The sequence below is a fragment of the Podarcis bocagei genome (assembly GCF_964188305.1).
Source record: "Podarcis bocagei genome assembly, chromosome: 7".
In the NCBI taxonomy this organism is placed as follows: Eukaryota; Metazoa; Chordata; class Lepidosauria; order Squamata; family Lacertidae; genus Podarcis; species Podarcis bocagei.
In genome coordinates, this window is record NC_138132.1 from 4,987,563 (window position 1) to 5,007,822 (window position 20,260).

The following is a 20,260-nucleotide window of genomic DNA, read 5'->3' on the forward strand; positions in this document are numbered from 1 at the left end:
GCAGAAGGGGAAAATTCTACCAATGGAAACAAGAGAGCATGGAGCTTCAAAAGAAAGAATCTGGAGATGGGAGGTGTGACGTTAACATATGAGAGTGCTGGAGGTGAAAGAGTTAAACAGGTTACCGAATCAGAACCCAGGGGGGTGGAGTCAGAGGGACTATAAAACCAGCTCTGGGAGGGGTGAAGGGGGGCTTTCATTGGGAGTTGGGTGGTTGGTTGGAGTGGGAGTGAATTGGGATGGAGTCTGTGGGTAGGTTGAGTTAGTGTAGCTGTTAAGTTGTGGGTGAACATATCAGACGACACAGCGATTCTTCAAACAGCTCTTGTTTATTCAGAGGCCAGAACAGAACTGAGCTGAAGGGCTCAGTCAGCCTGTTTATATAGAGCTCCAGTACCGTGTAACTGTAACAATTTTCTAAAACTATCCAATCACTGAACGTCACTTTCGATCCGTTATTTGCATAACTATCTACAGTATCCCCCTGCTGACCCAGGGTGAGAACTTCAGTACATAACAGTAGCGAAATAAGCTGAGTCAGGAACAGTTAGAAGCTAGGAAGACAAGTCAACATCTGAGAGGTGGTTTAGTGAGTGAGAGCAGGTAGCGGAAGTTATAGGTCTGAATAGGCACCCCATGATTGTAATTGACCGATACCGTTTATGAAATCACACACTTGTTAAACTGCAATACATAAACAGAAGTTTAATTTCCAATTTAACCTGACTGGACTCAGTATTGTACCAGGTAGGGCCTGGGTGGCGGCAGCGAGAAATAAAGTGGGGGCACAGGGATCAGTAGACAGTGAAATGTCCGGGGATCCTGTGTGATCGCCACAGGAGGTTGTGTGTTCAAGAACTCCGCAACTTGTTCCCTTCAGAGGGGAATGGCACACATGTCATAAAAACGTGGGATGGTGACAAAGCCAACCAGCATGGGAGAGATGTCAATCTGTTTAGAAGGGATGGGGGATTTGAAGCGGAAGTTCTGCAGGATGCTGGTGAAGATGAGGAAGAGCTCCTTCCGGGCTAGTTGTTCCCCTAAGCAATAGCGCTTCCCTAGGAAAGAGGAGGAAGGTGAATACAGGCTTTCAGGGTGCTGTTATAGATGGTTTAGGAGTGCTTGGAAAAAGAAGGGGACTGACTCACCAACAGAGAAAGGCATAAAAGCCTCATTCTTCTTGAACTGCCCTTTCTCATCCAGGAAATGTTGGGGGTCAAACACGTCTGGTCTTGCAAAGTGTTGGGCGTCTGTCAGCACAGACCCGAGCATGGGAAACACTTCAGTCCCCTGAGCAAGAAAGGGAGAGAAATGAGAAGATACAGGAGAAATGGGAGATTCTTCTGGGGGGCAAGAAATCATTCTGAGATTTGAGGCTGCATATTCCACTCTCCAACACCAGACTGTTAAAGTTTGTGGGACGTAAAACCTTTGACCCATGGAGTCTGCTGCAACGGCACTGCAATAAATCTGATTTATTGGCACTCCGACAAACTTCAATGGTGCCCAGACGCTTCCACTCATGCGCTGCCTCTCTTCTCAGTTGTCAGATAGTAGCAGAGTTCACGCGCAGCGTAAAATGGCTTTGTCTGTGTCTGCGTGGTGTCTTCAATAACTCAGCTCGACACCAGTGCTTCTATCCCTCTTTATTTAGAAGCATATAAAAAAAGAAAAGAAAAACCTACAGAAACTAGCTGCATGCTCACAGCTTTCTGTCTCTAACAAAAATGAAACTACCTTGCTCACATTCTCAGACAGACTGCTCTCTGCAGCCCCCAGAGAGCACAGATCAAAGGAAAAATGCCCGGGTCATGTGGGCAGTGCACCTAGTTAATAAAAATGCTTCCTGGAGTGTTAACTCTTAACTGTCCAGAACCACAACACCATTGGTGTTGTGGCCAGCTCTGAAGCACAGGAGCTTATCATAGCCATGCCCACCCCAGAAAGTCCACAAATGTAAGCAACTGTAGCAATCCATCGCTTTAAATCAGGCACCGCCAACCTGCGGCCCTCCAGATGTTTTGGCCTACAACTCCCATGATCCCTAGCTAACAGGACCAGTGGTCAGGGATGATGGGAAATGTAGTCCCCAGAGGAGCCCATGTGGTCCTTCTGCTGGCATATCAGCACAGCACTGTCCTTGCAGCTGCCTCACTCCTCCTGCTAAGCCACAGCGATGCCAGGAAAACAAAGGAATAATGCCAGGCCTCCCCAGCACCCACACCTCTGTTTCCCTGATTGTTATCATTCAGAGAGTAAGGACCGGTGGAACAGATGTGTTTGGGGAACGTCACTGAGCCACAAACTATATCTGGAAGGGTGGAGTCTAAGTCTAAGGAATTAATAGAACCACAATACCTTGGGAATGGTGTATCCCCGGAACTGGGTATCACGGGTCACACATCTTGCTACTCCCGAGGGGAACATGTTAGTGAATCTCTGGATCTCGTGGATCACAGCATCCGTGTAGGGCATCAGGGGACGGTCATCCATGTTGGGAGTGCGATTCGAGCCAATCACCCGTTCAATCTCTTCGTGGACTTTCTCTGTTGAGAAATCAGCAGGATGAGACCAAAAGTGCTATTTGCACCTTCCAGGGAGCTAAAGAAGGATCCCACCTCATAGCTGCGAAAGCAAAGAGGGACCCTCCCACAGAAAGGCAAAGACACATCTCTCCACCCTATTTTCCTCCCCCTTCCGCAGTCACCTTCAACCTCCGGGTATTTCAGCAGAAGCAGGAAGCCATAGCGCAAGGTGGTGCTGATACTTTCTGTGCCAGCGAAGAAAATGGTGAGGGTCGTCATAACCAGATTCTTTAGGAAGAACTCTGTGTTTGTGTTTTCCTTCTCCTAGTCAGAAGGAAAATGGTAAAGGAGGTTAAAATCTGGTTTTCAGGTGTCTTCAAAGATTGTTCTCTACTACTGATTGGCTGAGCGGCAGTGATGTCATGATTAAACCAATGAGAGTGAAGGGACAGTTGAGTAGTGTTGAAGAGGTGGCTTCATTCCAGGAACTCTAGTTTCCTTCCAGGAAAAAAATATATTCATATTTTATAGAATAAAATCGCCATACCTGCTGCATTTTCACCAGGAAGCAGTCAATGAAATCCCGAGGGGAGTTGGGGTCCAGGGTCTCCTCTTGGGCTTTTGCCTTCCGCATGATGAACTCCTCCAACCCTAAGAGCTGCTTGAAGGCTTTATGTTGTGGGCCAGGCAGGTACTGCATGACGCCCGAGAACATGTCATAGAGCTGTTTGTATTGGTTTCAGAGGGGAGAGAAAACAGATATTGCACAAAGTGAAGCTGAGATGAAGGAAGTCACTATGTTTTATCCAGAGCATGCTGATTTCTAATTCTTTTTACCTCTGGGTGAAATTTTGCCACTCAGGATTGTGAATGGGGTGTTTCTGGAGAACAGGAAGGGAGAATTTACTGTATTTTTTGCTCTATAAGACTCACTTTCTCCCTCCTAAAAAGTAAGGGGAAATGTGTGTGCGTCTTATGGAGCGAATGCAGGCTGCGCAGCTATCCCAGAAGCCAGAACAGCAAGAGGGATTGCTGCTTTCACTGCGCAGCGATCCCTCTTGCTGTTCTGGCTTCTGGGATTCAGAATTTTTTTTCTTCTTGTTTTCCTCCTCCAAAAGCTAGGTGCGTCTTGTGGTCTGGTACATCTTATAGAGTGAAAAATACGGTACCTTTATGAATAATAACGGAACAAGTGCAGTGGATTGTTGTCTCACAGATAAGAAGGCCTTTCAATCAATCAAAAGTTTTAACTTCGACAAAACCGCTGCCGAAGGGCAAGGGGGGAGCGGTTGAGAGTGCTCTCAGCTGCAACATGACTCTGCGGGATGAAGCTTCGAGCTGTCTGCTGTCAGCAGGAGATTCTCAACTAAAAATATTCAAGATGAAATGAAAGGGTAAGAAAAATTTGGCATCTTCTACCATTTTGATTGAAGAATCAGATTGGATTTAATTAGACGGAATTCGGCGATACACGAAGGGTTAAAACAGGAGGTCGATTTCTGGATAAATTACGTTCCATGGAGAAAAGTTGCAAGTAGGAGAACTTATTTTATTAAAAACCTATGGAAAAGTTCCTGCTGATGGGCCACCAAAACCCATTCTTTACTGATTGTCAATATCAGGAGATTAAAAGACGCCTGCTTCTTGGGAGAAAAGCGATGACAAACCTAGATAGCATCTTAAAAAGTAGAGACATCACCTTGCCAACAAAGGTCCATATAGTAAAAGCTATGGTTTTCCCAGTAGTGATGTATGGAAGTGAAAGCTGGACCATAAAGAAGGCTGATCACTGAAGAATTGATGCTTTTGAATTATGGTGCTGGAGGAGACTCTTGAGAGTCCCATGGACTGCAAGAAGATCAAACCTCTCCATTCTGAAGGAAATCAGCCCTGAGTGCTCACTGGAAGGACAGATCCTGAAGCTGAGGCTCCAAGACTTTGGCCACCTCGTGAGAAGAGAAGACTCCCTGGAAAAGACCCTGATGTTGGGAAAGATGGAGGGCACAAGGAGAAGGGGACGACAGAGGACGAGATGGTGGGACAGTGTTCTCGAAGCTACCAGCCTGATTTTGACCAAACTGCGGGAGGCAGTGGAAGACAGGAGTGCCTGGCGTGCTCTGGTCCAAGGGGTCATGAAGAGTCGGACACAACTAAACAACTAAACAACAATGATGCTGTGTTGAGAGACAGAAAAGGGAAGGCGGTGTCAGATTCCTGGGAGCGTCAAGGAGCCCTAACACCACTGTCTCAAACCTTTCGTTTATGGCTGTGGAAAGGAAAGTTCTTAACAACTGAACTTTATTCATAATTGCATATTATCACTAATAGATTACAGTCATACCTCGGGTTGAAGTTGCTTAAGGTTGAGCGTTTTCGAGTTGTGCTCTGCGGCAACCCAGAAGTAATGGAACGCGTTACTTCCGGGTTTCGATGCTCGCGCATGCAGACGGTCAAAATGACATCACGCGCATGCGCGGAAGCGGCAAATCGCGACCCACGCACGTGCAGACGCGGGTTGTGTTCGATTCAGGATGCGAATGGGGCTCCGGAATGGATCCCGTTCGTATCCAGAGGTAAGGTAAAGGTAAAGGTACCCCTGACCATTAGGTCCAGTCATGACCGACTCTGGGGTTGTGGCGCTCATCTCGCTTTATTGGCCGAGGGAGCTGGCGTACAGCTTCCGGGTCATGTGGCCAGCATGACTAAGCTGCTTCTGGCGAACCAGAGCAGCACATGGAAACGCCATTTACCTTCCCGCCGGAGTGGTACCTATTTATCTACTTGCACTTTGACGTGCTTTCGAACTGCTAGGTTGCCAGGAGCAGGGACCGAGCAACGGGAGCTCACCCCATCACAGGGATTCGAACCGCCGACCTCAGCAAGTCCTAGGCTCTGTGGTTTAACCCACAGTGCCACCAGCGTCCCTTAGAGGTACCAGAAGTACCACTGTACAAAATTGAGACTTTAATTTTGTACTGTGTTGAGGAACCCAGCAGAAGAGAATTGGATTAAGATATATGAAGAGCTATGCCACAACAGCAGCAAGAATACTTATTGCAAAGTATTGGAAGACACAAGATCTACCCACTCTGGAAGAATGGCAGATGAAGGTGATGGACTACATGGAATTGGCAGAAATGACTGGCAGAATCCGAGACCAGGGAGAAGAGTCGGTGGAAGAAGATTGGAAGAAATTTAAAGACTATTTACAGAAATATTGCAAAATTAATGAATGTTAGAATGATGTCAGAATGAAGTTAAGTGGTTTAAGCAGCAATGTTATAAAGGTGTATGTAAAAATGGATTGTTAACAGATGAGAATCCAAAGTTATAATATATTATGTTAAAGGACTAAGATAAAAACAAAGAGGGAAAGAAATTGCTGAATTAACTAACTGAATTGGAGGAGGGAGGTGTGAGGAGGTCAGGGAAACAAGGAAATGAATGTAAGGTATGGAAAGACTGATGTATTTTTTAAAGTGTTTTTTATCTTTTTTGTATTTTGTATTTTTTCTTTTATTTTTTCTTTTGTCTTTTTTTTCTTTTTTAATTCATGTACTTCTTTTCTTTTCTTTGAAACTTTAATAAATATCATTTTAGAAAAAAAGATATATGAAGAGCTTTGTTGAGGATTATAAGATTTCCCTTTGGGGGGAATAAAAGAAGAAAGAAGCTTGAAGCTGGCTCAATAAACACAACTGAGACTTTAAGGAACAATTTGCAAGCGACTTTGTACCCCACTCTGAGACATTTTGGAAAATCGATTTGAATACGTTCCCCCTGGAAAAGTACTGGACCCCCCTGTTGTTTACTGGGAAACTGTACTGAATGGCCTCGGACTTAATCAGGACTGATAAAGAAAACCGACTGCGCTGAAAACAATAGAAGGATAGGGGGCACGGCAGCCAGAGATGAGCTCAGATGCTGAAATTATGGAATTTTTGTACCAATGGAAAAGAGAATTTATGGGAAGTATGGCTAAGATAACAGAGACCATCAGTACTAGATTGGATCAATATACCGTATTTTTCGCTCTATAAGACACACCAGACCACAAGACACACCTAGTTTTTGGAGGAGGAAAACGAGAAAAAAAATATTCTGAATCTCAGAAGCCAGAACAGCAAGAGGGATCGCTGCGCAGTGAAAGCAGCAATCCCTTTTGCTGTTCTGGCTTCTGGGATAGCTGTGCAGCCTGCATTCACTCCATAAGACGCACACACATTTCCCCTTACTTTTTAGGAGGGAGGGGAAAAAGTGAGTCTTATAGGGCAAAAAATACGGTAACAACACAGCGGAAGAACCAGAAACAAGAAGAACAGACGCAGGGGAGACTCTCAGGCAAAGACAGGAGGGAAAGTTTGTAAGGGGGGAAAGGCTAACTATTATGAAGAAAATCCGGAATCAGAGGTTGAGAGGGAATTTCTTACAGTGCCATCAGCCTCAACAGCTCAATCTGGGATCAGGTGAGGCTGCAGCAACATTCTAAACTTGCTCCAGCCAGAACCAAGGCAGATCAGAAGTTGCAGCACCATGGAGAGCTCAGGGTGAGCAACTTGCTCCTTTCCCCCCATCTTTCCCCAGGCTCTTGTGGAGATGTTATTTTCCTACAGGGCTGGGAGAAAGGGGCATCTTCTCTTTGTTAGGAGCGTCCTACTCTCGTGTAGGACCCTGGTAGAGACACATGCCCGACTGGCATGTTCTCTCCCTCCTGGTCTATTGTTCGGGAGCTTTAAAAGCTTTCGTTAGCCCGAACATCACAGCGACTAATGCCAAAAGGCATTAGCACACTTAGGGATCAAATTACAGATAGGTAGCCGTGTTGGTCTGCCATAGTCGAAATAAAAAAATTCCTTCCAGTAGCACCTTAAAGACCAACTAAGTTAATTCTTGGTATGAGCTTTCGTGTGCATGCACACTTCTTCAGATACACACTGAAGTGTATCTGAAGTGTGTATCTGAAGAAGTGTGCATGCACACGAAAGCTCATACCAAGAATTAACTTAGTTGGTCTTTAAGGTGCTACTGGAAGGAATTTAGGGATCAAACTTAGGGATCAAACTTAGCATTTGCAGTTTGCATAACAGAACTCAGTAGCTCAGCATTTTGGCTAATCTACGTTTGGACCCCTGACCATTAGGTCCAGTTGTGGCCGACTCTGGGGTTGCGGCGCTCATCTCGCTTTATTGGCCGAGGGAGCCGGCATACAGCTTCCGGGTCATGTGGGCAGCATGACTAAGCCGCTTCTGGCGAACCAGAGTAGTGCACGGAAATGCCGTTTACCTTCCCGCCAGAGCGGTACCTATTTATCTACTTGCACTTTGACGTGCTTTCAAACTGCTAGGTTGGCAGGAGCAGGGACAGAGCAACGGGAGCTCACCCAGTCATGGGGATTCGAACCGCCGACCTTCTGATCAGCAAGTCCTAGGCTCTGTGGTTTAACCCACAGCGCCACCTACATTTATTTACATATAATACACTCGGAGCATTCTGACTTAGCTCCTACCTCTTTCTCATCAGACAGGAAAGAGAGAAAGGACAAAGGACAATAGTCCCACTTCACGGAACACAATAATACCAAAACATCCTGTCTCCATCACTTCCCACACTGTGGAATGAAAACATACACTGTCATGTGATAGACAACAATCCCATGACTGCAGACACAGGGAATGAATCTCTAACACTCTTTTCCAGGGCCTCACCCCTGCTGCTCTCCCTGTGCTGCTAGACTGGTGAAGAAGAAGAAGAAGAAGAAGAAGAAGAAGAAGAAGAAGAAGAGGAGGAGGAGGAGGAGGAGGAGGAGGAGGAGGAGGAGGAGGAGGAGGAGGAGGAGGAGGAGTTTGGATTTGATATCCCGCTTTATCACTACCCGAAGGAGTCTCAAAGCAGCTAACATTCTCCTTTCCCTTCCTCCCCCACAACAAACACTCTGTGAGGTGAGTGGGGATGAGAGACTTCAAAGAAGTGTGACTGGCCCAAGGTCACCCAGCAGCTGCATGTGGAGGAGCGGGGAAGCGAACCCGGTTCCCCAGATTACGAGACTACCGCTTTTAACCACTACACCACACTGGCTCTCACCACACTGGTGAGGTACTGTGGAAGGGATGTGCTTCCTCAGGCTCAAGAGAAGGCAGTTGACGCCAGCTCTACTTGCCCTGGTGCTATGGAAGGTTGTATTGGGCAGCTCCTTTCAGCCTTGAACATGATCTGGCTCCTTAGTGGAGATAATGACTCCAATTTCTCCTGGACTGGTCCCGCATGCCATGCCTTGAGGAGATTCATTGAAAAGACATTATTCACACACTCACAAAGGAAGTCCTTCTCATCCCCTCCAATTTACCTGTCCCCAAGAGGTGCAAGTGAACTGTAAGCTACCCAGCATCATGCTCAGCAAGGAGTGGAACTCCTGATCTTCGTATTCAAAGCGGTTGCCAAAGGCGATGGAGCTGATGATGTTGCACACCATGCGGCTCAGGGTGTAGGTGGGGTCAAAGGGTGCACCTAGAAAGAGAGACCCCCAAATCACTGAACCCTGGAACATGTCAAGAAGAGTTTGCAAACCAGTCCAGACTTGCCTCACATTATTCAGTTGACCCACTGTTCCATTTTCTTCATAAGCCACAATTTCCTGGCCAAGTTCTCTCATATATATATATATATATATATATATATATATATATATATATATGCAGGTTTTGGTGTCTTCGGGTGTCTTCCCGTGTAAGAGTTGGGGTGTCTAGGCGACGTTTCGACGAGGTCTCACTCGTCATCTTCAGGCTGGTGCTTTCGGCTTCTTGTTACTAGAACAGAGCAGGATCTCAGTGTTTGAGTTCCTATAAATACTGTTGAGGGGGTGTGGTGTATAGCCTCCAACGTTCTGGGCAGAGAGGAAGTTCCCAGGTTAATGTGCCTTTTCTTCTTTTGTTCATTAATTACTTGAGGGATATCTTGAGTGATTTCTTGAGTGATATTCTGAGTACCACTTAGGAGGGTCATTAGGTGTGGATTAGTTGCTGAAGCTTTCGTGTCTTGACCTCTTGAGCTTGTGAAGAGTTTTTCTGAGAAGATGGCTGTACTGCACTTAGTTGTGCTCTGGCTTGGCTTCGAGTATAGGGGCGAGCTGTGGTTTTGTGCCCTGTGCCAGCCAGATCTGTGTAGGGATTGCAGGGGGGTGCAGCATCCGGAGGTGCCACTATGGTTTGGCTACTGGATGGTGTCTGTAATTTATCTGTGGAGAGGGTCTGGGTTTGGGTCTGGTGTGGTTGATTGGAGATGGCGTTCTGTGTGCCTCTGGTTCTGGTGTCGGTTTTTGTGGGGAGGGCTAATTTCCAGATGTCTGGCAGGCGGGACGTGTCGTCACGCTTGTTCATGTTGTGAGGGTGTTTCTCTATCTCGATGGCTTCCATGATTATTCTCTTGTGGTGATGTTCCATGTTAAAGAGCAATTTGGAATCTGCAAAATTAATTTCGTGTCCTGTTTCTTTCATGTGTTGGTAAAGAGAGGAAGTTTTTTCTTCTTTTTTGACGGCATTCTTGTGTTCTGCGATACGTGCATTTATTCGTCTGTTTGTTTGTCCAATGTACGTGGCTGGGCAGACTTTGCAGGGTATTTCATAGACCCCTTGGTTTTCTAACTGGATTTTATCTTTGGGGTTTCTGAGGATATTGGCTATTTTTTGGTTGGTGCAAAAGGCTGTTTTGATATTGTGTTTATGGAGGATTTTGCTAATTTTATCTGTAGTGCCCTTGATATAAGGAAGGAGGGCCATGCCATTGTTTTCTTCTGTGTCTTGGTTTTTGGTTTCAAAAAGAAACACCCCCCAAAAACCAAGACACAGAAGAAAACAATGGCATGGCCCTCCTTCCTTATATCAAGGGCACTACAGATAAAATTAGCAAAATCCTCCATAAACACAATATCAAAACAGCCTTTTGCACCAACCAAAAAATAGCCAATATCCTCAGAAACCCCAAAGATAAAATCCAGTTAGAAAACCAAGGGGTCTATGAAATACCCTGCAAAGTCTGCCCAGCCACGTACATTGGACAAACAAACAGACGAATAAATGCACGTATCGCAGAACACAAGAATGCCGTCAAAAAAGAAGAAAAAACTTCCTCTCTTTACCAACACATGAAAGAAACAGGACACGAAATTAATTTTGCAGATTCCAAATTGCTCTTTAACATGGAACATCACCACAAGAGAATAATCATGGAAGCCATCGAGATAGAGAAACACCCTCACAACATGAACAAGCGTGACGACACGTCCCGCCTGCCAGACATCTGGAAATTAGCCCTCCCCACAAAAACCGACACCAGAACCAGAGGCACACAGAACGCCATCTCCAATCAACCACACCAGACCCAAACCCAGACCCTCTCCACAGATAAATTACAGACACCATCCAGTAGCCAAACCATAGTGGCACCTCCGGATGCTGCACCCCCCTGCAATCCCTACACAGATCTGGCTGGCACAGGGCACAAAACCACAGCTCGCCCCTATACTCGAAGCCAAGCCAGAGCACAACTAAGTGCAGTACAGCCATCTTCTCAGAAAAACTCTTCACAAGCTCAAGAGGTCAAGACACGAAAGCTTCAGCAACTAATCCACACCTAATGACCCTCCTAAGTGGTACTCAGAATATCACTCAAGAAATCACTCAAGATATCCCTCAAGTAATTAATGAACAAAAGAAGAAAAGGCACACTAACCTGGGAACTTCCTCTCTGCCCAGAACGTTGGAGGCTATACACCACACCCCCTCAACAGTATTTATAGGAACTCAAACACTGAGATCCTGCTCTGTTCCAGTAACAAGAAGCCGAAAGCACCAGCCTGAAGATGACGAGTGAGACCTCGTCGAAACGTCGCCTAGACACCCCAACTCTTACACGGGAAGACACCCGAAGACACCAAAACCTGCATATATATATATATATATATATATTTTATTGATTTTAACATATAAATTATAAAATGCACCACAAAACTTATACAATCTTTTTAGACTTCCATCAGCACCTCTGATGATCCACCGTTTTAACCACTTCTTATGCATTTCTTAACTTTATATTGCCTTTACATCTCTTAACAAATCATCCTTCCCCTTCTCCATTTTTGCAATACTTCTAATCATACTCCTCACAAAACTTCTTGCAAACCTACAAACGTCGTCTGAGCTTCACAAATACTTTTTAAATAGTCTGTAAATTTACTCCAGTCTTCCGAGAATTTCTGGTCCCGCTGGTTTCGAATCCTTCCTGTTAGTTTATCTAGTCCAGTATTTCCCAACCTTTTTTGGACAAAGGCACACTTGTTTCATGAAAAAAATCTCGAGGCACACCACCATTACAGCCCCGTGACGTCAGCACGCAGCGTCACGCCGGGAGGGACGCACGAAAGTGTAAGTTTCAATTTTTTCCCCTCCCCCTTGCCTTCCTTCTGTGCCAACCGCCAAAAAGCCAAGAATCGCGGGACCGCCGGCGGAGGGGGGGAGGGCAAGCGGAGGCAGCGGCGAGCCCCGTTCCTCCCCATCCGCCCCATTCCATGCAAGGAGCGCGAACAGGTGTGAGAAGGGGGTCAAACCTGCGGGCCGGCGCCGGGGAACCTCCAAGCTTTGGGGGTGGGGGGGAGGAGGCAGCAAAGCGAGGCAGGAAGGAGAGCGCGGCTTGGCTGGGTGAGCTTTGGCAGGGGCAGGGAATGAGAGCCGCGAGGCGGGCGCTGCGGACGGAGGCGCTGCCCGCCGAGCTCGCAGGCAGCCAGGCAGGCAGACGGCGAGAGCCCCGCGCTGGGCGGCCTCTCCTCGCCGCCGCCGCCCCGCCTCTCGCCGCCTGACTCGCCCGCCTCCCTCCGGGGACGGCGCCCCAATCGAAAATTTGACTTTGAAAAAAAAAATTCGAATTTTTTAATTTTTCCCGCGGCACACCAGGCAACATCTCGCGGCACACTAGTTAAGAAACAAGAACAGTGGTTGAAAAACACTGATCTAGTCCATTAACTTCATCCTCCATTCTTCAATCGTCGGTAATTCTTCTTGCTTCCATTTTTGGGCCAATAAGAGCAAGTTCTCTTTTAGAGGACAACGCTTATTGGTAATGTGTTTAGCTTAGGCAAAGTTTTCTTCGCACATAACCCAAAATAAATCGAAAACAGCAGTGAGAACATTCAGTATAAAGCCTTCAAATGCCCAGTTAACTTCCAACGGTTTCTAACCCATTAAGAAATATTTCTTGACCCATTAAGCATGAAGATGTCGAAACTGAGCTCACTTTTTGTTTCCCTCAGGGATTCCAGCAGGAAGTGGGTCTCCTCCAGGATCCGCTCTTCGACGGATCTCTTTCCCATCCCAAAATTCCTCAGAGTCATGATGGAAAATAGTCGTAGCTGTTTGGCCCGTTCCCCATTGCTGAAGCCAAGCCCTGAGAAGCGAAGGAGGAGGAGGAAGGAGGAGGAAGAGGAGCCAGAGGAGGAAGAGGAGCCAGTGATTGAGAATGTGGATGAACCCACACAGTGATGAAGAGTGGACCCACAAAAAAACCCTTCACATTCTTAATTTTTTCCTGACTTTTAAAATTGTGATTGCAGGAGATGGAAGAACATTGTATGTGCCCGGGTTCCCTCTCATAGGGTGTGTGTGTGTGTGTGTGTGTGTGTGTGTGTGTGTGTTGATTTGTGTAAAGAGGGTTGTGATCTTTAAGAACAGATGAGGAGGTGAGGCTCAATAGTCTTGAGACATACACACTCAGCCTCAGTAAAATGGGTATAAAAAATCTACTCCATAGGAGCATGGGAAGGGCCATTGGCAGTGCTACATCATCATCATCATCATCATCATACTAATTTTATTTATACCCGCCCTCCCCAGGCAAGACTAACGGCTAACAACCAATAATAAAAATAAGTTGATTAAAATACAACTTAAGAAACAAGATTAAAATACGACTTTAAAACATTAAGATGCAGCCTCTTCAGAGAAGGAGAAAGGAAAAAAGAAACGGAGGGAGGGAATCAAACTGATTCTAAGCCAAAGGCCTGGTGGAACAACTCTGTCTTACAGGCCTTGCGGAAAGAAATCAGATCCCGCAGGGCCCTGGTCTCATGAGACAGAGCATTCCACCAGGCCAGAGCCAATAATAATAATAATAATAATTATTATTATTATTATTATTATTATTATTATTATTATTATTATTATTATTATTATTATTTATTTGAAAAGGCCCTGGCTCTGGCCAAGGATGGCCCAAGAAGAGACTAACCGTAACCCTGGAAAAGCCAGTCAAACGTGGCTTGCTCTCCACGGCCACCGAACTCTTCCGCCTGGTCCACCAGGGCCTCCTTCACGGCATCGTATCCACACAAGACCACAACACGGCGGGGCCCTAAGTGGATGGTGAAGACAGGACCATATTTCTCACGGATCTGTGAAAAGAGGGGGAGGGCATTGTGTGAGGTGATGGAACAGATGGAGAGATGGAGCAAATACGTAGACTAGTTTTTAGGAAGACAAGGAAGCTTGTTGTTGTTTAGTCGTGTCCGACTCTTTGTGACCCCTTGGATCAGAGCACGCAAGGCACTCCTGTCTTCCACTGCCTCCTGGCCAGTCTTTTGAAATGAGGCAATCTTACTCTGCGATGCAGTGGCGTAGCGTGGGGGTGCAGGGGGGGCCGGCCGCACCAGGCGCAACACCTGGGGGGCGCTCGCACTCGCAGCTCTCTGCCCCCTGCTAAAATCCACGGGTTAGGGGGCGCAAACTACTTGCCTTGCCCCGGGTGCTGACAACCCACGCTACGCCACTGCTGCGATGTATCTTCCCTTAAACAGAAGTCCACTTCCTGGCTCATTGTTCCCTTTCCTTGAGGTACCTTGATCCAGGGAGCTCAGTCTGCTCAGCCTTTCCTGCCTTCCTGACATATCTTGCCCCCTCTTTCACCAACACATGATAGCCAGTGTTTTTGAATTGTGGTGCTGGAGGAGACTCTTGAGTGTCCCATGGACTGCAAGAAAATCAAACCTCTCCATTCTGAAGGAAATCAGCCCTGAGTGCTCACTGGAAGGACAGATCCTGAAGCTGAGGCTCCAAGACTTTGGCCACCTCATGAGAAGAGAAGACTCCCTGGAAAAGACCCTGATGTTGGGAAAGATGGAGGGCACAAGGAGAAGGGGGCGACAGAGGATGAGATGGTGGGACAGTGTTCTTGAAGCTACAAACATGAGTCTGACCCAACTGCAGGAGGCAGTGGAAGACAGGAGGGCCTGGCGTGCTCTGGTCCAGGGGGTCACGAAGAGTCGGACATGACTGAACAACTAAACCACAACAACAATCTATGCTTGATGAGCCACTTGAGACACAAGAAGCGAACCTTCTAACGTCTGGTTGAGGAATGTGCACTTGGCGCGTTCCTGCACTGCAAGGGTTGGGCTACGTGACCCCTGGGGTCCCCTCCTTCCACACTTCTAGGCTTCCAAGTCCCCGGGTGGCTTGCAAAACTATTGAGGGGGCTTGGCGCTTGGCCAGGGGATGAGAGGGAAGGCGTCCAGATGGACGGACAGGCGTCCAGAGACTTACCTTCATCAGCGACTGATACATGTCCTTTGTGTTGACTTGCAGCAGGTTCCCAATGAAGGGCAGCGGAGTCGGCCCAGGCGGCAGCTTCTCTTTCTTCTTCCATGCCGAGAGGAGCAGCAAGCAGAAGAGGAAGGAGGCCAACAAGAGGGTCCATGGGCCCAGGAGGTCCATTGGGAGGCTGGAGTAGCAACCTGCAGGTGGGGAGCAGATGAAGAGCGCTCCTAGCATTGCCTTGGGGGAGGAACTGCTAGGTCTGGGAATATTTCCCTCCCCATCAGGCCCGCAGGGAGGGCGTTGGTTGCTCCTGGATCTTCTGCAGATTCATTCACTGTGATGGCCTGGGATTCGGACTCGGAGGCTGAACCTGAGGGATCCCAGCCTACACAGGATTCCCCGCCTCCAGAACCATCTGATCCGGGGCTGGGGCATGAGCCTGAAGGGTCCTCACCTGTGCTGGATCCTCAGGTGCAGGCACCAGCTGAGTCTGCTCTGGCTCCAGAGGTGATGGAGGACACATTGCCTGCAGGTGCTCCACTCTCAGCCCCGTCAGGGGAAGGTGAGGTTGCCTCTGGGTCCGGTAACCCTCCAGCCTCTCCTGAGCTGCAGAGGCTCAGGGCAGAGAGGTGGAGGGAACTAAGTTCCCGCAGGAGGAGTGCTCGCCTCCAGGCCAGGAGAGGCAAGTCACCAGAGGATCGGGGCCGCCCTGTGCCTCGCGGCAGATAAAAGCCAGCCAGCCAGCCCCAGTCCCAAGTTGCAGAAGCAACATTGTTGGTTGCTAGTTCCTGCCTGAACCCTGTCCTGCTTTCCTGCCTGACCTCCTGACCCGCCCTGGCTCCCTGCTTGCAAGCCTGTTCCTGACTTCACCCAGCTCCCTGCCCTGCACCCAGCTTCAGCTATAATAATAATAATAATAATAATAATAATAATAATAATAATAATAATAATAATAATAATAATAATAATTTATTATTTATACCCCACCCATCTGGCTGAGTTTCCCCAGCCACTCTGGGTGGCTTCCAATCAAATGTTAAAAACAATACAGCATTAAATATTAAAAGCTTCCCTACACAGGGCGTTCTCGTTGCACCTTTGACCACGGACCAGACTTCGACCTCACCTCTGGGGTAACCCATGGGACCAGCACATTCACATTTATATTATCCCTTCCTGCCAAGTCCATTTTTTAAAACTATTAAAGGCTATGTGGCATAGTGGTTAGAGTGTCGGAGAATGAGCTAGAAGAGGTCAAATCGCCACCACTCGGCCACGACGCTCACTGGGTGTGACCATGGGGGGGCCAATCACAGCCTCTCAGTCCAGCCTACCTCGCAGGAGTGTTGTAAAAGTAAAAAGGGGAGGAGAGCACTGTGTAGCTCCTGGAGGCCTTTAGAGGAAAATGTGACAAGGAAATGTCATAAAGGATAGAGAAAGAAATAACCTTTTTGCTCCAGTCCATTTATGCCCCACACCCAAGCTCTTCCTGAGGTTTCCAGGATGGTAGCCACTTTCCTTAAAATCTCTGGTTGCCAAGCTTTCATAAGGGTAAGGGGTAAAGGTTAGGTCCAGTCGTGGATGACTCTGGGGTTGCGGCGCTCATCTCACTTTATTGGCCGAGGGAGCCGGCGTACAGCTTCTGGGTCATGTGGCCAGCATGACTAAGCCGCTTCTGGTGAACCAGAGCAGTGCACGGAAACACCGTCTACCTTCCCGCCGGAGTGGTACCTATTTATCTACTTGCACTTTGATGTGCTTTCAAACTGCTAGGTTGGCAGGAGTAGGGACCGAGCAATGGGAGCTCACCCCGTAGCGGGGATTCGAACCTCCGACCTTCTGATTGGCAAGTCCTAGGCTCTGTGGTTTAACCCACAGCGCCACCCGCGTCCCTCAAGCTTTCATATCCCCCCCTAAAATGTCCAGGGGGAGGGGTAGGAGAGAGACACAGCTCAATAGGGAGATTGGCATGAATGTATAGCCACGCTGGCCATTTGGTGTCCAAGCAAATTTGTCCCCTGATCCTGGTTAAGATAAAAAACGAGGATTCCCTCCCATCCACCATTGCACAAAGGTCTTGCAAACGCCTCTCTGTGCCCCCATCCCTACCTTGGTTGGCTACTCAGTCTGTCCTGCTCCTTTCTCAAACTCCTAGCTGCACACAGGTCCACACCCTTTGCAGCTTCTTACTGAGTTACCCAGAGGGGGGAAGCAGTGGAGGAGGAGGAGGAGAGACCTGGAATTGTCCTTAAACCACACCCACAGTTGCAGCCATGGACCAAGCCACCCTCCAAGTGTCCCTATTTTCCAGGGACAGCCCCGGATTTACAGAAGCCAGATTTACAGATGCCAGATTTACAGAAGTCGGGACCACCTCTGGAAAATAGGAACTGGGGTTCTCTATAGCCTTAAATGAGCCAGATGTATGGGTGTTCCTTGCACCAGAGGAGTACCATGTTCCTGCTTTATCAGCGGGAGATAAATATTTTGAAAGCTTTGCTTGTTTGGCCTGCTTAACTTGTACCACTTTTTTTTTTGCATTCTTGCAGCCACCCCTATCTGAAAAAACACTGTGACATGTGACACATTCTTTGCAAACTAGTCTAAATTGATTAGAAAGGCTTCAAAGGCCGACGAAATTTGGACTTCTGTCCTCCTCAGGTCTCCCCTCCATAAAATATTGAAACCAATTAACACAAAGTTAAAACAAACTGAAAACCTGAGAGCTGCGGAACGATCAAGATGAGTCTCCTCTTCGCCAGTGTGGTGTAGTGGTTAAGAGCGGTAGTCTCGTAATCTGGGGAACCAGGATTTGCGTCTCCGCTCCTCCACATGCAGCTGCTGGGTGACCTTGGCTTGGGCTAGTCACACTTCTGTGAAGTCTCTCAGCCCCACTCACCTCACAGAGTGTTTGTTGTGGGGGAGGAAGGGAAAGGAGAATGTTAGCCGCTTTGAGACTCCTTCGGGTAGCGATAAAGCAGGATATCAAATCCAAACTCCTCCTCTTCTTCTTCTTCTTCGCCAGCCGGTAGCCCTGCTTTGCTTTTATTACAAATACAAATGCAGCATCTTTCTCAAGTAGACCTTTCTCTGCAGCCTGGAAGATCTGGAACTAGCCTTGAAAATCAGATAATATGAATATTCTTTACTTGGACTTTGTTATTCTAAACCATGTGCGATTGTACTCATTCTGTGTGCCTAGCTTTGTTTTTTGCTATTTAATTTTCATCTGCTTTCATAACTGTTCTGTTTTATGTACCTTATAAAATGGGTGTGGGGGGAGAGATAAAAGGAAATCAAATCCCTAATCCAGCCTTCCAAAAAAAAAAAAAAGTTCTCCTGAAAATTCATCAGCCTTTTAGTGCAAATTTCTCCTCGCATTGCCTTTTTTATGTGCACAATTGCCTAATATGCACATTTCCCTAATGCAATGCCTCTGTGTATGTTATTTTCTCTGTTATAGACCGTTTTATGCATGCTTTGTACTGTCAGGATATGCATCTTGGTACCCTTTACTTGGCTGGGTGGACTTACACTGCAAAATTCAAAGAAGTGCAAATTTCAAGGGATGGCCGCAATCCAGTTCATGGCTTGTTTCCAAAAGCACATAGCCTCCAATGAAACACATCCCTCACTTCCCATTTTACTGCTCTTGTCACTTTCAAAGCTATTTCCTTTCGTCACATTTATATTTAAAGGCTTTCAATGCAAAATCCGTTTCCCAACTCCTGTACGCTGCAAATGTCTGGCATAATGTGGACCTGCCAAAGCTAGATGACTTTCAGGCAAAATTTCTACAATCTCTGCTGCAGGTACCCAACTGTGTCCCCAACTCCATACTTCTGTTAGAAGCTGGTGAACGCCCAATTTCAACTAAAGCGTGGTGGGCTGCCCTAAAACATTGGCTCAGGATTTCAGTGTTGATCTAGGGAAGGGTTTGTACCAACACCTGACCAATGAGGAGTTTGTCAGCAAATGGCAGAAAACCATGGCTAGAAAAGCCACCTCTATTGGTCTGTCACACGCACACACCCCAACTTTATTGCCTGGGTTATGAAGGCGCCCTAAAGACGTTAAAGCAAAGGTTATGGGACACACAGTGACTTGCGATCTCGATCACACGCAGTCTGTAGTCCTCTGGCAGTAGGACTACAATATGGGCATGTCTTAAAGTTAACACCTTACATTAAAAACCTGAAAGTACCAAATTATCGAAGGTTATTCACCAAAGCAAGACTAAACTTCCTTCTGCAGTGTTGGATGGCAGGTTGAGAGGAGTTCCCTACCAGGACAGACTTTGCTTGTGTGCTCAAGACATCGATTCCATAAAACATATTTTGCTGCACTGTGCGAAATATGAGCAAGCCAGGGCTGAACTGATAGTACCCTTGCTGGTACCTTTCCCGCGAAAATCAGAGGCTCACTATGTCAGGTTCCTATTGGAAGACCGGACAAACGCTAGAACCAATTGCAAGAACCAATGATCCCTATCTTAAAGTCTGCTTGTTTAACCTGGAAGTAGGCTGTCTGAATTGTGCATTGCTTTGTAACGATTTGTTGGGTCTCTGGACCGTAATAAAGATTGATTGGTTCGATTTAAAGTTCTGAGTTGTCTCAAGTCAGAAGGTAGTCAATTATTGGTAATAGCTGTTGGTTTTCATATAAATTAGTTGGCTTCAGACACCAGAGCCATTGGAGACCAAATCTGCACTACAAAAATGTCTGCAAATGTGACCTAAAGGCTGGCAACATCAACACAACAACAAATTCCTTGCAGATGACCTTAATGCCTGGAGACATTAGCAGAGACCAGAGGAGGAATGACCACTGGATGGAGCACAGAGAGAAGAAACGCCCTGCTGCATCTGCAGCAGCACATCTGGATGCCTACATCTGCCCCATCTGCAACAAAACATGTCTCTCCTTTGCAGATCTCTACAACCACAGCAGGCGCTGTAACTCTCTAATGGTTTGACTTCACCCTCAAAGGTGCCCTCTTCCATTGTCTCCCAAGATAGACGGATGTCAACCAGTTATTGTACATCTGTGGTGGGCAAAGGTTTGTGCATGTTTGGTAAGTAAAAGGTAAAGGGACCCCTGACCATTAGGTCCAGTCGTGGCCGACTCTGGGGTTGCAGCGCTCATCTCGCTTTATTGGCC

At 47.1% G+C, this 20,260-nt stretch overlaps 1 protein-coding gene across 1 annotated transcript in view; it reads right to left on the bottom strand.

Moving 5' to 3' along the window:
* Positions 1 to 280: 280 nt before the first annotated feature.
* Positions 281 to 20,260, bottom strand: part of LOC308590428 (cytochrome P450 2A13-like) — an 80,167-nt gene continuing 60,187 nt past the window's right edge. The window contains exons 2-11 of the mRNA XM_081200468.1: positions 17,210 to 17,950; positions 15,107 to 15,297; positions 13,797 to 13,959; positions 12,807 to 12,956; positions 8,869 to 9,029; positions 3,073 to 3,249; positions 2,708 to 2,849; positions 2,359 to 2,546; positions 1,149 to 1,290; positions 281 to 1,058 (exon numbers count right to left, since the gene is read on the bottom strand). Of these exons, the coding sequence (XP_081056594.1) occupies positions 877 to 1,058; positions 1,149 to 1,290; positions 2,359 to 2,546; positions 2,708 to 2,849; positions 3,073 to 3,249; positions 8,869 to 9,029; positions 12,807 to 12,956; positions 13,797 to 13,959; positions 15,107 to 15,277 (1,476 nt within the window). The 5' untranslated portion in view covers positions 15,278 to 15,297; positions 17,210 to 17,950 and the 3' untranslated portion in view covers positions 281 to 876. The remainder of the gene's footprint in view (positions 1,059 to 1,148; positions 1,291 to 2,358; positions 2,547 to 2,707; positions 2,850 to 3,072; positions 3,250 to 8,868; positions 9,030 to 12,806; positions 12,957 to 13,796; positions 13,960 to 15,106; positions 15,298 to 17,209; positions 17,951 to 20,260) is intronic.